Raw genomic sequence first — 17,903 nt, forward strand, 5'->3', positions numbered from 1 at the left:
TTGTTCTTATCCAAAACACTATCAAACTTTAATGTCCTAAAAACAAGTCCCTATATGGACTTGTAAATTTTTTTTCTAGTGGTAATACAATGTAATTAACCTGAGTGTAATGATGTGTATGGATATTGGAGAATTATATGTCATAGGTACTGTATTTATTGTTACATATGAGCGAAGTAAAATATGAATGCTATATTTTGTAAGATACTTAAAGATTCCTGATTTACGCAGGTCATTAATTGTTTATTGTGCTAATCCATCTCACAAAATCATGCATCTTGCTTCTATTTATTTGTCTCTCATTGACATATATAGAGGATTAAGTCCTTCAGATTATATTACTCACGATTTTACATTCTTATGAATTGACGCTAAACAACAATATGCATGTATTGAACTCACATTATCTGCAGTACTGCTTTAGTGGAGTCAAGTGATTGTTTAGTCCCAATTGATAAGGTTAGGGATTTGCATGCATCTGATTATTCATTCGGCAAAAATTCATTCAGTTGATTTCAATATTAAGGTGAATACCAGCGGAATTTGTGTCCTGTGGTAGACCCGTCCTGTGAGCCTTGTCCAAGACGACTACCATCTTGTGTGGGAGAAATCAATGGAGAGCATGCATTTCCAACAAGGAGATGGCAGTCAGATTATATCAAGTGCTATCTGAACAGAACAATGGCTATAGACAACTGTCCAGCCCAGCAGTACTTTAATCCTCGGCTGAAACGCTGTATGGATGCTGTGCCTCCTGGTATGTACTCAGTCTAGCTACCTCTGTACAATGAAACGTAATGGAACAGAGTGTCAGAGTGTCATGATGTTTTTGTCAAAATATCTATACAAACAGGCTGCAAAATCCAAGCTATGAATCTGCCTCTGTAAAAGGTCCTGCATTTGCTCCTTTCAATATTTTTCACCCGAAGTATATGTATTATTCAATCACTATAATCTGACAGGCTGATGTCAGAAGGATGGATAAATGCGTGTGCTTATAACACATTCGTATGAGTCCCGCTCTGCTACAAGATGTGTACAATTCAGAATTAAAATTCTCAATATGCATCAAATCTCGTAAATGACACTTTGAATGTATTTGTGAAGAATTATTAAGAAATGTGTGTATAATATTGATATGTGCTAAGCATTTCCAGGTTTTAGATATCAGTTATTTATCGGGAATATGTACTGGAAAATTCTTTGAAAACATCTTAGAAAATATAGGTAGTTTGTTCACATCATAGAATCCAGGAAGGGACCATGCACAATAGAATATTCAAAATATTACAAAGGAAACTATTGAAAATTGCTTTGTAAAGGGCACACTAGTACAATATATATATATATACATATTATATATGCATTGCCAGGCATCCTCATGTAAAGGGCACACTGGTACAATATATATATATACATATTATATATGCATTGCCAGGCATCCTCATGTAAAGGGCACACTGGTACAATATATATATATACATTGCCAGGCATCCTCATGTAGTGTGGATTCTTGTCTGATTAGACCATGATACTTGATTTAGGACAGAACCACAGTAGTGGTTCAACTTTGACATAGGAATGGATAGGAAAATTCTTAATAAATCCTCTGTTCAAGTCCCACAAGGGAATGCTATCTCAAATTGATTTGCAAGAGTCTTTATGTCATGTAGTATAAATCTGTTCATACTATGGTCCATATGACCACGGTGGGTTCATAATTGGGATCTAATGGTTTTACATTGGAAAATGCAACTGCTCAGGTGAGCAATATAACCAATGGGCTTTTGGTTATCTCTATGAATTATATATTTTGTAATTCCTTTATGCTCATTCTCTTCAAATTAGTTGATGTCCCAGACTATTGTTCGGCTAATCCAACCAAGCTTCTCCCAGATCCAGATAATTGTGCTCACTACTTCAACTGCTCAGACCCTACAACAGCTATTGTTACCAGACAACTTGCCAACAGAGCAGGACATTATAGAAAGGAATGTCCTTATCCAGATCTGTTTGATTCAGTTCTACAGCAGTGTGAAATGTTCTCTTCAGTGAAGTGCAACACTCGACCAGAACCTCAGGCCCCATGTAAGTGTATATCTTCTTTTATGTCTAAATATTGGTTAATGAATAAAAGCATATCAAATCACCTGCCAGACTGCTAGGCATTCAAGTAAGAATCACAACTGCATACTTTTTAAAAACATTTCTAGATGAGGTTCGAACTTGAGTTTTGTAGTATTACTGTCAATTCTTTTTGGAAGTATAATTTTTTAATTCTACATAGAAAAGTCATGATCCTAAACAAGACCATGGTCAAGGCCAGTAGTACAAAAAACTAAAATATTTGTTCGGGTCACAACACATTAGATGCTCTTACTTGACACAAATATTGCTAATAAACAGAGTGTCAAAACCACACATCAAGGTTATTTGGTCAAAGTCAAAGGTCACTAATAAAAAAAAAACCCATTTTCTCTGTACCTTGTGAAGAAGAAACACGTAGAAAACCATACTTGGCACAAAGGTTGATTATGACCAGAAGATGCATTTTGATCCTTAACCATGCTCATTTACCTAAGGTCAATGGTAAACATTTATCTTTTGACTGGAGAGATAAAAGTGTTCACATAGATTGCTATGATCAGGCAGTGTGGCATGATCTAAAACCTAAGTCATCATATAGACAGGGCCAATGTCACCAAGACACAAAGTTAAAAACTTTCGCAATGTGCTGTAACTTTGTAATGTAAAAACATCAGAAACTCGTACTCACTACTTCAGTTGCTTATGACGAGACAATGGACCAAGGTCATTTGGCCAAGGTAAAACTCTCTGTATCTGGTTGAAAAATATTTGTTGCAGACTATAATGATACCTTCGAAGCTAAGACACAAAGGTTGTGTACAATCAAACAGTAAGTTGTGACCCTGAACCTATGTCAGAGGTTGTGAACAATCAAACAGGAAGTTGTGACCCTGAACCTATGTCAGAGGTTGTGTACAATCAAACAGGAAGTTGTGACCCTGAACCTATGTCAGAGGTTGTGTACAATCAAACAGTAAGTTGTGACCCTGAACCTATGTCAGAGGTTGTGTTCAATCAAACAGGAAGTTGTGACCCTGAACCTATGTCATTTGGCTTTTCTCCTCTTTTGGAGATTGGCTTCTCTTTGCTAGACAAGGTGAAGATCTGTTTTTCTCCTTTTATGATTTTTACTAGCCAGTGATGTACATGTTTTCATGAATTGGCCATGTACAAGATGTTTTACATAACATACAGTACTATTTATGACTGCGTGTGTATATTTGAAAACATTTTATCAAACTTGTACAAATATTGTCTTTGATGTTCACTCTACAGGTGAATACCAACAAAATCAGTGTGATCCCAAAGATTCAACATGCCAGCCATGTACAGAGAGGCTGCCAGATTGTATCAACAAACCAGACGGACAAGAAGTCTTCCCACGGAAGTTGTGGCAGGCAGACTACATCATCTGTGTCAAAAACAGAACTATAAGTGTGGACCAGTGCGGATCCCTGGAGTACTTCAATCCACGACTGCTGAAATGCATGAAACATGTAAAACCAGGTATATTTTGTGTGGGATGTAATGATATCCATATACCTGTGTATTTCATTTATTGCTCTAGATCCATACACTATACTCTGCAAACATAGCAGAGCTCTTGAATTATGAATAGAGAGACATCTGTGACAGATTTATTCTATAGATATGGAAAATCACGGTATTAAAATGAATCTATCATCAATAAAATCTTTTGGTTAAATTTAGATTTCTTAACAAGAGCAAGGTTTCCCTAGGGCTTTATTTGACACTGTGAATTTAAATAAATCGAAGTTAATGATTTTCACCTTTTTGGCATGCAGAATACTTAGAAAATGGATCATGATTAAAGAATTATGATGTAATTTTCAGAGCAGTTTGTGCATTATGACATCACAAAGTGCTTCATTCTAGCCATTTTGTCAAATCTTCAGTGCAAAGAGCCAAATATCTAAGATATTCTTTCAAAACTGTTTAAAAGAGCAGAACCTGCAATCTTATTGGTATATGTGATAACTGATAGATCTGTTGTAGATTGATACTTAATACTCATCTCTTTTTTTTTTTTAGATTCAGGGCTCATATTCATTATTCTTTGTAATATATGTCAAAATGAAGAATTTTTCCATAAAAACAAGAACTTTCAGAGCCACTATCTGTAAGCATCAAAATTTCCTTAATAGTGGTGGATAGGTAACCTCACCAATTTTGCTTAAATTTGACATATAGGTACTAGTGATTATTTGGTACCCTCTTATAAAATTTGGCACTTCATTTATTAATTTGCTTTTTTCTATTAAGATACATGTAATTGGTCCCAAGCAGGAATTCGTTAAAAATGAAAATTAACAATCCCATTTTATGCATAAATGAATCAAGTTCTTTAATTCTTTCTTGAAGTTGATGTACCAGACTATTGTTCTGAGCACAGAAATGAAGTTCTTCCAGACTGGAACAATTGTGCTAAATATTATAACTGTTCTGATAAAAATGGATTCCATGCTGAGTGTCATTATCCAGAGCTGTTCTCTGATCAGACCAGAACATGCCAAAACTTCACCACCGTAGCATGCTCCACACGGAAAGAACCACAGGCACCATGTATGTTTTCTTTGAGTACATATTCTACGATTAGTCTATATGAAACATAATTTTTTATGGGTTCGATTCTTTTATCCCTGACATTTTGGTATTCATATTAAAATCTTGAATAGCAGGTTAGACGTAGGTATGTAATCTGGAGACATTTAAGTTCAGCTTGTATTTGGTATCATTGTTGGAACTTTTTAGGTGAATATGATCAAAATCTGTGCGACAGGACAGATGTGAATTGTAAGAAGTGCCCTGAGCGGCTGCCCAGTTGTAGGGGTCTACCAGATGGGGACCAGCCAGCCAGTGGCTATTTGTGGACTGATAGGTTTGTCACCTGTGTTCAGAACAGAACTCTGGCAGTCAATAAGTGCAAGACTGGGGCCATATTTGATCCTACTCAGCTAAATTGTGTGGAACAAATTCTTCCAGGTTTGTCATTTATGTTGGTAATTAATTTTTCTTTAGTAAACAAAAATACAACTTAGACTTAAGAGGGATAAATCTTTGAATGATGATATGACATTTGAATTTACTGCACAGCCCAAATTGATGAATTCTGCCAAGCGAATCCAAAGTCTCTGAAGCCACATCCATCTAACTGTGCACTGTACTACAACTGCTCGGCACAGTCACCCTTGGGTCATCATCTGATGGAATGTCCGTATCCTGATCTGTTTGATTCTGAAAGGTTACAGTGTGGTGATTTCACCAAGATTAAGTGCAACAGTACGAAGAAGGAACCACAAGCACCTTGTAAGGTTTACAAATGTGCATTCATAATTTTTTATGTAAAGTAAAAAGGTAATATCTAAATTCTTGCTAAAGCAGGATGCAAGGGTCCTCTATTCCATTTTTAAGTGTTGCAAGATATAGAGATCATGAGAAAGAGCAGGATGTGCAGTATCTGAAAGTTCAGTAGCCTAAATACAACTAAGTGTACAGTCCCTGCTAGACACAACTTATCAGAACTCAAGCAGACGGCAACTAATTTCTGTACCAGTTAGAGTATATGCAAAGCAGATACAACAGCAGACTTGCTCTATTATGAAATGTGGGGGATGGACTAATATAAACCCAAATAGCAGAGCATTTGATAATTGGGGGACGACAGTTTTATGGGATTTTTGTCGTCTCATCAGGACACTTTAAAGAGGGTTGATTTTATAGGACAAATCTTGTCCTAGTGGAATGTTTGGCAGGTATCTTGCCAATACTATATTCAACATATTCTGATACAGTATATGCATTTAATGAATCATTGTTCTGTTATTTTCATGCTATTTTCAGTTTAACATTAGTCTCATTTTGAACTCGAACGTGTGCTTGTAAAATTCATACTGATTCAGTCCTAAAATAAAACCTTGCATTTTCTTTTGTTTGAAGTGTAAAGCTAAGTAATAGTACAGAAAATATCCAGTGCAGAAAATAATCCCATTCTAAAAGAAAAATAAATTCATTAAAATTCTTACAGATAAGTTTTGATAAGCAAGTTTTAAAACTGCCTGTACAAATATTTTTACAATTTTAAAACTAATCTTTTTCCAGGTGAATACCAACAGAACTTGTGCAATAATTCCAATCCTAATTGTGTCCCTTGTCCATCCCGCCTACCTTCCTGCGTGGGACTGCCAGACGGACCCAATCCTTTCCCAAATCAGTTATGGAATGCACCGTACATTGAATGCCTACAGAATAGAACTGTAGACATCAAAAGTTGCCAAACTGGATATTTTAATCCCAGACTACGGAAATGTATGGAACCAGTGGAGAAAGGTAATATTTGTTATCAATAATTTATCAGAACTCTAAAATTGGATGCCATTTGGAGGGTGAAGTAGCCATAGGTGTAAGTAAGCTTTTCTGGTCAAAATTTGTTTTTGCTTCCTCTCCAGACCCTCTTTGCCAATTTCAACCAAACCTTGGCAAAAGGTATCCTTTTATAAAGGAATTTTAAGTTTATTCAAATGAAGGACCATGCTCCCTTCCAAGGGAAAGTATCTGGGAAATAGTGAAAAATAAATGATGTATTAAAAAATAGTCTTTCCAAAAACTACTCTACCAGAAATCCCAAAACTTGTAACTTGTAGAGTATCTCTTTAGTAAGCTTACATACATGTACTTGTACATTTTATATTGTAGAGATTAATTACCCTCAGAATTTGAATGAAATGATCTGCTGAAGCCATTGGCTATATTCTTTTGGAATTTTTGTATGATTGCAAGAAAATTGCAATGTAGTATACTGTGTATGTATTTATCAAACTGTATTACAATCATGATTGGGTTCAATTTGGAACAACATGATTTAGTTGCAATTGCTGACTCTTTATGAATTAGTATGCTTGCATTTTTGCAAACAGATTTTTCTCTCTGTAATGTTTGTATCTTGTCCAGACATGGGGGGTGGGGGTGGTTATTGTTAAATGTTCGTTGTTTGAATGGTATGGACATTATACTTACAAGTCTAAATCCTCCACGACAAGGGACACTGAACTACAATAAAGAATAACAACTATTCAATTTACCAAATAATTTTTTTTTGCGCATCCTTATTTTTCAAACTATGAAAATTTAATGCCACATAAGAAGTGATGCAGCAGTATCTAAAGTTTAGCACAATAAGGGCTGAAGCTATTCATTCTAGGCACTACTGTGTGTTGCATGAACAGATCAACTGAGTATTTCATTTAGGAAAAATCACGAAAAATGAAAAAAATCATGAAATTTTTCATCAGAGCCAAAAGTGCTCAAATGCACTGAACTAAGTAAGCATGCAATTTCTTTAGAACCCTCCAAAGGTGGTCTCCTATTATTGGACTATCCATGATTCAATCATAGAGAAAAATATATCAGTATCATATACATGCACTAATGTTGGTAGTTTTTCTTTGATGACCAGAATTTAGCCAATAAGAAACTACAAAATGACTTATTCTGTGGTATATATTCAAGCACTTGCAATGGACTTAAATTGATGAAAAACTCTCCATGTAAAACTCAGGACAAACCTTATTCAATTAGTTGAAAAACCAAAGAAGAAAATCATCACTGACTGACCAATGGTCCTAATTTCTGAATTTTGTTGTAGTTGATATACCAGACTACTGTAAAGCACATCCTTCAGAGTTTTTGCCTGATCCAGACAACTGTGCCAAATTTTTCAACTGTAGTGAATCTTTAAGTAAACCTCGCACAAGTCGATCTACAGTTACCATTGGAAAGTATGGATATGAATGTCCTTATCCTGAGCTGTACGACACCATGCTGAAGATGTGTAGCAATTTCACACAAGTTAGATGCACTACTCGCTGGGAACCAATGGCTCCATGTAAGTCATTAGCAATCATCTCAGTCACAGGTTTAGAATTTGGATCTTCAATAGAACAAAAAAATTCATATGAATTCTTATGAAATTTGGAATGTACTAAATTTAACCTGCACCATGAGGTTATAGCTTTTAGCTCACCTAAACTGAAGGCTCAAGCAAACTTTCTGTTAAACATTTTCCCAACATTTTGTGAACTTTTTACATTTTCAACCTTTTCTCTAAAACCACTGCACTGTTTTCAGCCAAGCTTGCCACAATACATCCTTTGGTAAAGGAGATTTACATTTGTACAGATAAAGGGTCATGCCTCTTTCTAAGGGGAGAAAATTAAGAAAAGGTGAAAATAGTTTGGGATGTTTAGAAATTCTTCTTCAGAACTGCTAAATCAGAGAAGCCAAAACTTATATGAGAGCTACCTTTGTATTATGAAAATTAAAGATTTGTCAAATGTTTAACAGTGGGACCATGAAGGGGCTACTGATTGTAGGACTCCAAAGTTTTAAAAAGTTCAAGGAATCTAAAGGAAAATTCTTTTTTGTAAGAACCACAATGATGCAATTTGTCAAATTGGTATAAAAGCATTCCCATGGTTTGTTTACACCATGACATCCGTCTGAATCGTGTGAATAAAAATGCAGACTACATTGTATTTTGTTTCATAATATGCTACTAATCCAGGGGTTCTGTCCTTTGTTAGGACACACAGAGGAACATTCTCAGCTCTTGCATAAGCCAACTGCACAAATTTGTAGGACAGAGGCTGAACTGGTAGGACTGAATCATAGAGATATGCCATGTACAATGTAGTCTTCAATAACTCTCTTTTCAGGTGAATATGATCAAAATATATGTGATTCGACGACTAAGAATTGTACAAACTGTGTCCTGCGCCTGCCATCATGTATTGGAAGCACAGATGGACCTAACCCATTTCCAACACGTTTATGGAAAAAAGATTACATTTCTTGTCTTCTCAACAGAACTATGGTTATTTCAAAGTGTCAAGAGCCGCAATATTTCAATCCTAAACTATCAAAGTGTATGGATCATGTTCCAACAGGTACTGTCAATGAAATGCTGTCTACTTCTAACAGTTTAAGTGAAAAAGATTAGAAATTGTCAAACTATATCTCATGGTAAGCATTTTATTATGTGACTGGAGTGACTCTGATGACCTATTGCGATCTGCTTTTGTACTTTTCAACTTTTTCATTGTTTTTGCTAGACCAACTTTTACCCAAATTAGCATGTAGCATTAATGTTTTAAGATGAACAACATTTTTTGAATTTCATGGACCCTGCCTCCCTTGAGGCTGAGGGGCATGGCCTAACTAAACAGATAATGCAATATTTTCTTCTCTGAGAAATGAGACAAACTGTTTGCATAGTCATGAAAAGCTAGGGGGCCTCTATTTGCATAGTCATGACAAGCTAGTGGGTCTTTAACAAATTTATGAAATTCATTGCCTTTGGGTATGTGGTGCTGATGTTATATGATGGGGCTTTTATGACTCATAAAGGGAAATTGCATTATTTCTTGAAAGATCTTCACTGGCTCTTAAACATTAGACAACCAAACTGGATACATAGTAAGCTTATAGAGGGAAGTGGCTACCAACAATTGTTAGATTCATGACCCTGACTCAGGGGTTCTTTTACTTTCTTCTTGGCTCCTGAACATAAAAAAATGAGTGAATGATGATAATGAACAGAGAACCCCTAACCAAAATTGTGAAGTACAATGTACATCTATGGCTGCTGTGTCAGGGGTTCTGATGTTCGTGGGGATGGAGATTTATTTGGCTAAATATTTATCAAAAATGCATTGTTTCTTTAAAAATCTTTTCTTTGTTTCAGGACATCAAATAATCTTACTGATTGTATAATGATACATGTATGTGCAAAGACATTTATCCCAACATTTTGAAATGCATGGCCTCTGGGTGCTAGGATGGGACTCTAGGACAACAAACAAGCCATCTAAGTGCATAGCTGAACTGAAGAGGCATGCCTCTATTGAAATTATGAAACAGACAACCAAATTAATAATGTCCCTTTAGTTGGGGATTCAATGCCCTAGCTGGGACGTGGCTGTTTAGTTATGTGTTTGAGGCCTCTACCCAAAATGTTTAATTTCTGGTTCCAGGGTAAAAAATCAAGGCACCCTCCTCCAAGTTTGAAAGATGCACTTATTGCACCAACAATATGTATCTCTACTAAAATAAGTATTTTGTCATGTGATATTCAGGTGATTGCTAAGGCCCAATTGGGCCTCTTGTTTCTAATCCCTGTCTTTTAATGTACATGTAAATGGATGTTTTTTGGTTTGATTCTTTGCTTTAATTTTTACTTGGTACATCTGTCTTCTTGTATCTTATTTTGTCAGTGTAGAGGAAAGGCTGATTGACAACAGTATAGATTGCTTAGGGGTCAGAGCACCCAGTATAGATTACAGGGGCACAGAGTTGGATTCCTGTCTTAGGGGTCAGAGTATAGATTACAGGGGCACAGAGTTGGATTCCTGTCTTAGGGGTCAGAGTATAGATTACAGGGGCACAGAGTTGGATTCCTGTCTTAGGGGTCAGAGTATAGATTACAGGGGCACAGAGTTGGATTCCTGTTTTAGCAATATATTTATATGAGTGTTCTCTCCTTTCCTGTCAGATATTATTTGTTGTGAATTATGCCTATCTTTCCAGTGGATGTTCCTGAATACTGTCAAGCCAACCCGTCTGACATCCTTCCTGATTCTGAGAACTGTGCCCATTACTTCAACTGCTCTGATCCATCTGCAACTGGAGTCATCCACCGAGCTTCCTCACCACCACTGGCCTACAGAAAGGAGTGTCACTATCCAGATCTGTTTGATCCTGTTACAAAATCATGTCAGACGTTTACTGCTACTAATTGTTCTCAGCGCAAGGAACCTCAAGCACCGTGTAAGTATTTAGACTTTGAACAAGACCAAAAACATTGTTGAAAATACATGTTTTCAAGCCTGTTTAAGTTATATACTTGTGTTTTTCAAACTCATTTATGGATTTTTATGCCCCCAAAGACAACATACATTTAAAATATTACATGGAACTTGGAAGAAAATTAAACATGATTCAGTCTGCATAGAATTGAAAGACAGTTTATCTTGTGAATGATTTCTTCTGAACTGTATGATGCCCCCTTTTTATATGTACATATATTATAGTTATTGAGAATCAAATGTTTCAATATGATCAATATGAATGGATCTTTGAATGTTTCAACAAACAAGTTAAACTAAAGGACAAATACAGATAACAGAATTCATGATTTTTAAATTTTTTTTTTGGCCATGAATTGTAAACTGAAAAACTCCTGTGGGTGTCTGATAATGGTTACCCAGGCAACTTGTTGTCAACTGATTTTGTCTGTTGTCATACATTAACAATTAAACTATCTCAATTTCTACTACCTTTATTATGTAGTGTGTATGGAGCAAGGGAAAGAGAACTGTTAAAGTTGTGTTCCCTCTATTTCCCCGAGGCTGAAGGAAGGGGCCAAAACCTCAATTACACAATGTATTTTGAATGTAGTTTCTAAAAATAATCTTTTCTAACTCCAGAAACTGCAGCAGACAAACTGAGTGTATAGCTACGATGAGCATGGAGTCTTTTACTACAATTGTGAAATTCATGACACCCTTGGTCAGGGTTGTATGTCTCATATACTCATAATAAATTATGTCTTTACTCCTAGATAGCAGACAATATGGATGCATAATGGTAGTAGCTGCAAACCATGCTTCAGTAATATAGGAATCACCATGTCTGTTTTAATGCTTTGGTTTCCAAATAAAATCTCAAATACTATATGAGCTTTAGGAATAAATATGCATATTAAGAGTCTCTATGGAAAAGGGATGACCACAATGTTAGGTCAAAAGGTCCAAGGTCAAGGCCACAAGGTCACATATCTCAAATGCTGTTTCATATTTGGAAACCAAATTTTACTTCATGAGTTTAGGATGTTTTTAGGTCAAAAGTTATTGGTCAAGGTCACAGGTCATTGGTAAGAACTGATTTCTGGGTGATACCTGAAATACTAGTAAATTTTAGCAATGTCATGTCAATGATGTCCTAATTTAATGATTTAATGAAAACATCAAGGTCACATATTGTGGGAAAAATTTAACTTACATGGAGAGTCTTCATGACTTAAGAATGACCCCTATTATTTTAGAGGTCAAGGTCATCCATATCAGAAATAAGTGTGGCCGGGCTATATTTCCAGTTCTGTTTGAGATTTAACAACATAATTTCACATGAGTCTTCATCACAAAGGCTTGCATTGAATGAATTGGATTCCTCGTAAATGTGAATTAATGTCTCCATAATTGTGTATTAATTTCCTCACAAATGTGTATTATTTGAAATATACTGTGAATCATTGGTGACAGCTCTAATTTCATTAAATTGCCATAATTATCATAAACAGTTTAAAATGCCAAGGTGACTATAAATATGTTTTCATTGTTTCTTTCTGCAGGTGAATATGAACAAAATCTCTGTACATCTGTGAATGTGTCATGTGAGGTCTGCCCAGAGAGACTGCCAAGTTGCCAAGGCCTGCCTGATGGACCACAGGCATTCCCAACTAAGCTGTGGCAAGGAGATTTTATCCAGTGTTACCTCAACAGAACAGTCAACATCACAAAATGTCCTGATGGGAAATACTTTAACCCAAGGTTGCTATCTTGTGAAGAGGATGTTAGCCCTGGTGAGTAATATGCAGAAATTATTCTATGTTTCTATTGCACTTCCATTGTATCTATATCCCCATATCACAAACAAACTATACATTTAATATATATGCTCTCCATAATCAAAGTTTGGTAGGGGTATCTAGAAATCAACATGTCTGTGTACCCACCTCACTGTTATTGTCCATGCAGAAACTTTGTGATGGAGAGACATGAAGAAAAGCTCATACTTGGAACAAGAGTTGGTATGTCTTGATCCTGACCCAAGATCATTTGGACAAGGCCACTAATAAAATAGGAATATGAAAGAAATTGGCCCTAGAATGAAATTCCAAACTTCTGCATATTTTGTCGTAATTCAACTTTCAATCTTTGTGCTCTAATTAAGATAGATCATGTTGGTACTCTGAATTTCCATAGCCTCTACCTCAGTTTTAGAAAGCATATAAATTTTTAATAATAATAAATAATAATAATACCATATTTATATAGCACCCTTTTCATACACTATGTACGCTCAAAGGTGCTTTACAATGCATATATACCTTACAAGAGAATGTTATACACATAATACATAGAAAATAAATAAAACATTAAAAGCTGTACCTATGTTTGAAGGTTTTAATACTGTGTTAGGCTCAGTAAGAAGATATTGATCTGTTCTTACATCTGACCAAGCAAAGGTAGGCAGTAAGAAAGCGACCAGTTTGGGCAATAACCATGATTTATCATATGATGAAGGTAGAACAGCAGTTAGAGGATATAATAACAGTCTATAGACAAGCGAATTTGATCATTTTTGTTTGTGAGTTAAACTATATAAACTCATGAATGAGTATCACTGCTTAAATATTTTGTTTCGCTCTTAAACAAGTGTTTTATAGATTGACAGAATCTAAACTAAAAATACACATGTATTATAGTGAAGATGTAAATATATTTTTCTATCTCCATACATTCTACCATGTTTTCTAGAAAGTACAATTATTCATAGTTCACATGTTGCTGAGTACATCTCTAATACTCCAATGTTCTAAACCTTACTAGAAAGCATACTATATATATAGATTCCAATTGTATTTGGTATGTTGCTATTGCAGACCGGTTTGCCCATTTTTGGATTTCTCAATATTCATTGGACATGTTCGAAGAGATTTTATTTTCATGATTAAAAACAAAACTCTAAGCAAGGTAAAAATTTTCATAAAAATTGCCAAAAATCTACATTGTTATTCTTCAAAAAGGGACATACAAAAGCAAATTGCATTCCAATACAGTATTTTTCAAATGCAGGGTCTCTGCATGCAGTCTCATGATTAGTCGATGGTGTATATATAGATATACTGAGAATGGAAACCAAAAGTGTGAAATTTATGACGCTCGAGTTTATAGGGGTTCAGTCCGAGAGGGGACTACATAGATCATATAATGAAATTGCTTGCAATATTTAGATAACTTCAATTTTTTACTCAATTCTTGATTCTGGGACCATGTCAAATATATATGATATTTAACATAGGTAGTGAAAGTCACAGGTCTTTTGGATATGTCATGGTAAACATTGGCACAATAAAAAACCACTGTTACAGCCTTAAACACCTTGCATTGGTCAAAATTCTGGCACATTAAGCTGGTGATGTCTCTACATCACATTAAGCTGGTGATGTCTCTACATCACATTAAGCTGGTGATGTCTCTACATCACATTAAGCTGGCGATGACTCTACATCACATTAAGCTGACAATGTCTCTACATCACATTAAGCTGGCGATGACTCTACATCACATTAAGTCGGCGATGTCTCTACATCACATTAAGCTGCATGGCGATGACTCTACATCACATTAAGCTGGCGATGTCTCTACATCACATTAAGCTGGCGATGACTCTACATCACATTAAGCTGGCGATGTCTCTACATCACATTAAGCTGCATGGCGATGACTCTACATCACATTAAGCTGGCGATGTCTCTACATCACATTAAGCTGGCGATGACTCTACATCACATTAAGCTGGCGATGTCTCTACATCACATTAAGCTGCATGGCGATGACTCTACATCACATTAAGCTGACAATGTCTCTACATCACATTAAGCTGGCGATGACTCTACATCACATTAAGCTGGCGATGTCTCTACATCAGATTAAGCTGGCGATGACTCTACATCACATTAAGCTGGCGATGTCTCTACATCACATTAAGCTGCATGGCGATGACTCTACATCACATTAAGCTGGCGATGTCTCTACATCACATTAAGCTGGCGATGACTCTACATCACATTAAGCTGCATGGTGATGACTCTACATCACATTAAGCTGACAATGTCTCTACATCACATTAAGCTGACAATGTCTCTACATCACATTAAGCTGGCGATGTCTCTACATCACATTAAGCTGCATGGTGATGACTCTACATCACATTAAGCTGACAATGTCTCTACATCACATTAAGCTGGCGATGACTCTACATCACATTAAGCTGCATGGTGATGACTCTACATCACATTAAGCTGACAATGTCTCTACATCACATTAAGCTGACAATGTCTCTACATCACATTAAGCTGGCGATGTCTCTACATCACATTAAGCTGGCAATGTCTCTACATCACATTAAGCTGCATGGCGATGTCTCTACATCACATTAAGCTGGTGATGTAGAGTGGTGATGTCTCTACATCACATTAAGCTGGTGATGTCTCTACATCACATTAAGCTGGCGATGACTCTACATCACATTAAGCTGACAATGTCTCTACATCACATTAAGCTGCATGGCGATGACTCTACATCACATTAAGCTGGCAATGTCTCTACATCACATTAAGCTGACAATGTCTCTACATCACATTAAGCTGACAATGTCTCTACATCACATTAAGCTGGCAATGTCTCTACATCACATTAAGCTGCATGGCGATGTCTCTACATCACATTAAGCTGGTGATGTAGAGTGGTGATGTCTCTACATCACATTAAGCTGGCGATGACTCTACATCACATTAAGCTGACAATGTCTCTACATCACATTAAGCTGACAATGTCTCTACATCACATTAAGCTGGTGATGTAGAGTGGTGATGTCTCTACATCACATTAAGCTGGTGATGTCTCTACATCACATTAAGCTGCATGGCGATGACTCTACATCACATTAAGCTGACAATGTCTCTACATCACATTAAGCTGGCGATGACTCTACATCACATTAAGCTGGCGATGACTCTACATCACACTAAGCTGACAATGTCTCTACATCACATTAAGCTGGCGATGACTCTACATCACATTAAGCTGACAATGTCTCTACATCACATTAAGCTGGCGATGACTCTACATCACATTAAGCTGGCGATGTCTCTACATCACATTAAGCTGGCGATGACTCTACATCACATTAAGCTGCATGGCGATGACTCTACATCACATTAAGCTGGCGATGACTCTACATCACATTAAGCTGGCAATGTCTCTACATCGCATTAAGCTGGCGGTGTCTCTACATAAATGAAAAATTCTCAAATGGAATGTATAACAACATACAAAGCAAATTCTGTAACATCTAGGCACTATTACGTGTATACTGAACATGGAGGCCTTTACCTGACACAAAAGGTTGCTTATAACCAGAACAAAAAGTCCTTATATATCCCATTTTAACCACAAGGACATCCAGCTCTCAGAGTTTTAAAGATGCACACAACACTTCCAATTCATTTTCCAGATTGTGTGATACCCAGCGCTAGTGACTGTTAAGGCTTGTGGGCTTCTTGTCTCTTGAATTTCCCAATATATACCCTACTCCAAACATGAAAGATATTGACAATCCAGTGTGAAACAAAGTTCAAGTTTCTGATGCATGGAAATGATTGATAATCATTGAAATTTCTTTTGTTTTCATGACATAGTGGATGTGCCAGGCTACTGCTCAGCCCACCCTAAAGCTGTCCTCCCAGATCTGGATAATTGTGCCAAGTTCTACAACTGCTCTGAAAAGAATGGCTCCCAACATGAGTGTAGATATCCAGATCTCTTTGATCGCAGTACTCAACTCTGTCAAGAATTTCTCAATGTCACCTGTAGGGGAAGGAAAGAACCGCAGGCACCATGTATGTAAAAACACCAAGGGTACAATTAAATGATAAACAAGGAAATTTTCATTTTAATATGTGAAGAATAAAATTATTACCCCACTTGTCAGCCTTATTGCTTGCGCTTTCTCAATGTTCACAAGTTTTGTCACAATCTTTATAAAACATGTGGAAAATACAATTTGCTATCTGACTGGCTGAATAAAATTACATAGAAAAATAGAATATGATTTAAATCCAAATAAGGTAGGGTTCCATATTGATGTAAGATGCATATCATAAGTATTTTAGATTTAAATATTTTAATATATTGCATCAGCTGGACTGGGGACATAATTCATTGTAATTCTGTGTTACCACTTCACTGTTATGATAAAATATTCTAATCAATATCATATTATTCCCATTGTTGTGGTTCTCTGAAATAAACAGCATTATCTAGAAATCGTATTAGTGACCATTGTAGCTAGATTACTATGCTTTTATAGGTGAATATGATCAAAATATTTGCAAAAAGTCCGACCCATCATGCCAGCCCTGTCCTGAACGACTTCCTAGCTGCCGGGGCCTGCAAGATGGTGATCAACCCGTGATCCAAGAGCTATGGTCACGACGGTACATCACTTGCTTTGTAAACAGGACCATGAAGGTCAACAACTGTCCCTCTGGAGAAATTTTTGACCCAATACAGTTGAAATGTATTGACAAAGTTCCACAAGGTACACATTGATAAGATTGGAATCAAATATAGTTTATTTCTGCTCTGTAACTCACTGAGTTTGCCTATGAGTAGGCAGGGGAAAAATTCACATTTGGGACAAAAATGAAATTAGTGACATTTAGTTCTTCTTGATGAACTGTACTGGGAAAAACTCACATTTGGATACATTGATAAAAGTCAGATAGTATTCTTGAGAGGAATACTGTTGCAAGGAAAATTTTTACATTTTTTTACTCAGAAAGGAAAAACAAAGAAATTTTTATTTACGCCTAGTCACAATAATGTACAAGTCCATATTTATATAATGTACTGCAACTGTTCTTATTTTGATGTAATTAAAAAAAAATGGATGCA

General features: G+C 36.1%; 2 protein-coding genes across 2 annotated transcripts in view; both read left to right on the forward strand.

Moving 5' to 3' along the window:
* Positions 1-2,849, forward strand: part of LOC130051446 (uncharacterized) — a 32,083-nt gene extending 29,234 nt beyond the window's left edge. The window contains exons 43-45 of the mRNA XM_056153382.1: positions 527-757; positions 1,849-2,088; positions 2,785-2,849. Of these exons, the coding sequence (XP_056009357.1) occupies positions 527-757; positions 1,849-2,088; positions 2,785-2,849 (536 nt within the window). The remainder of the gene's footprint in view (positions 1-526; positions 758-1,848; positions 2,089-2,784) is intronic.
* Positions 2,850-2,938: 89 nt separating this feature from the next.
* The window catches only part of LOC125679936 (uncharacterized), a 70,994-nt gene continuing 56,029 nt past the window's right edge, over positions 2,939-17,903 (forward strand). Inside the window, exons 1-12 of the mRNA XM_056153383.1 lie at positions 2,939-3,194; positions 3,364-3,594; positions 4,471-4,671; positions 4,861-5,091; positions 5,203-5,415; positions 6,208-6,435; positions 7,751-7,990; positions 8,820-9,050; positions 10,690-10,929; positions 12,512-12,742; positions 16,646-16,846; positions 17,317-17,547. Of these exons, the coding sequence (XP_056009358.1) occupies positions 2,939-3,194; positions 3,364-3,594; positions 4,471-4,671; positions 4,861-5,091; positions 5,203-5,415; positions 6,208-6,435; positions 7,751-7,990; positions 8,820-9,050; positions 10,690-10,929; positions 12,512-12,742; positions 16,646-16,846; positions 17,317-17,547 (2,734 nt within the window). The remainder of the gene's footprint in view (positions 3,195-3,363; positions 3,595-4,470; positions 4,672-4,860; positions 5,092-5,202; positions 5,416-6,207; positions 6,436-7,750; positions 7,991-8,819; positions 9,051-10,689; positions 10,930-12,511; positions 12,743-16,645; positions 16,847-17,316; positions 17,548-17,903) is intronic.

This window comes from Ostrea edulis, chromosome 2, assembly GCF_947568905.1.
Source record: "Ostrea edulis chromosome 2, xbOstEdul1.1, whole genome shotgun sequence".
Lineage (NCBI taxonomy): Eukaryota > Metazoa > Mollusca > Bivalvia > Ostreida > Ostreidae > Ostrea > Ostrea edulis.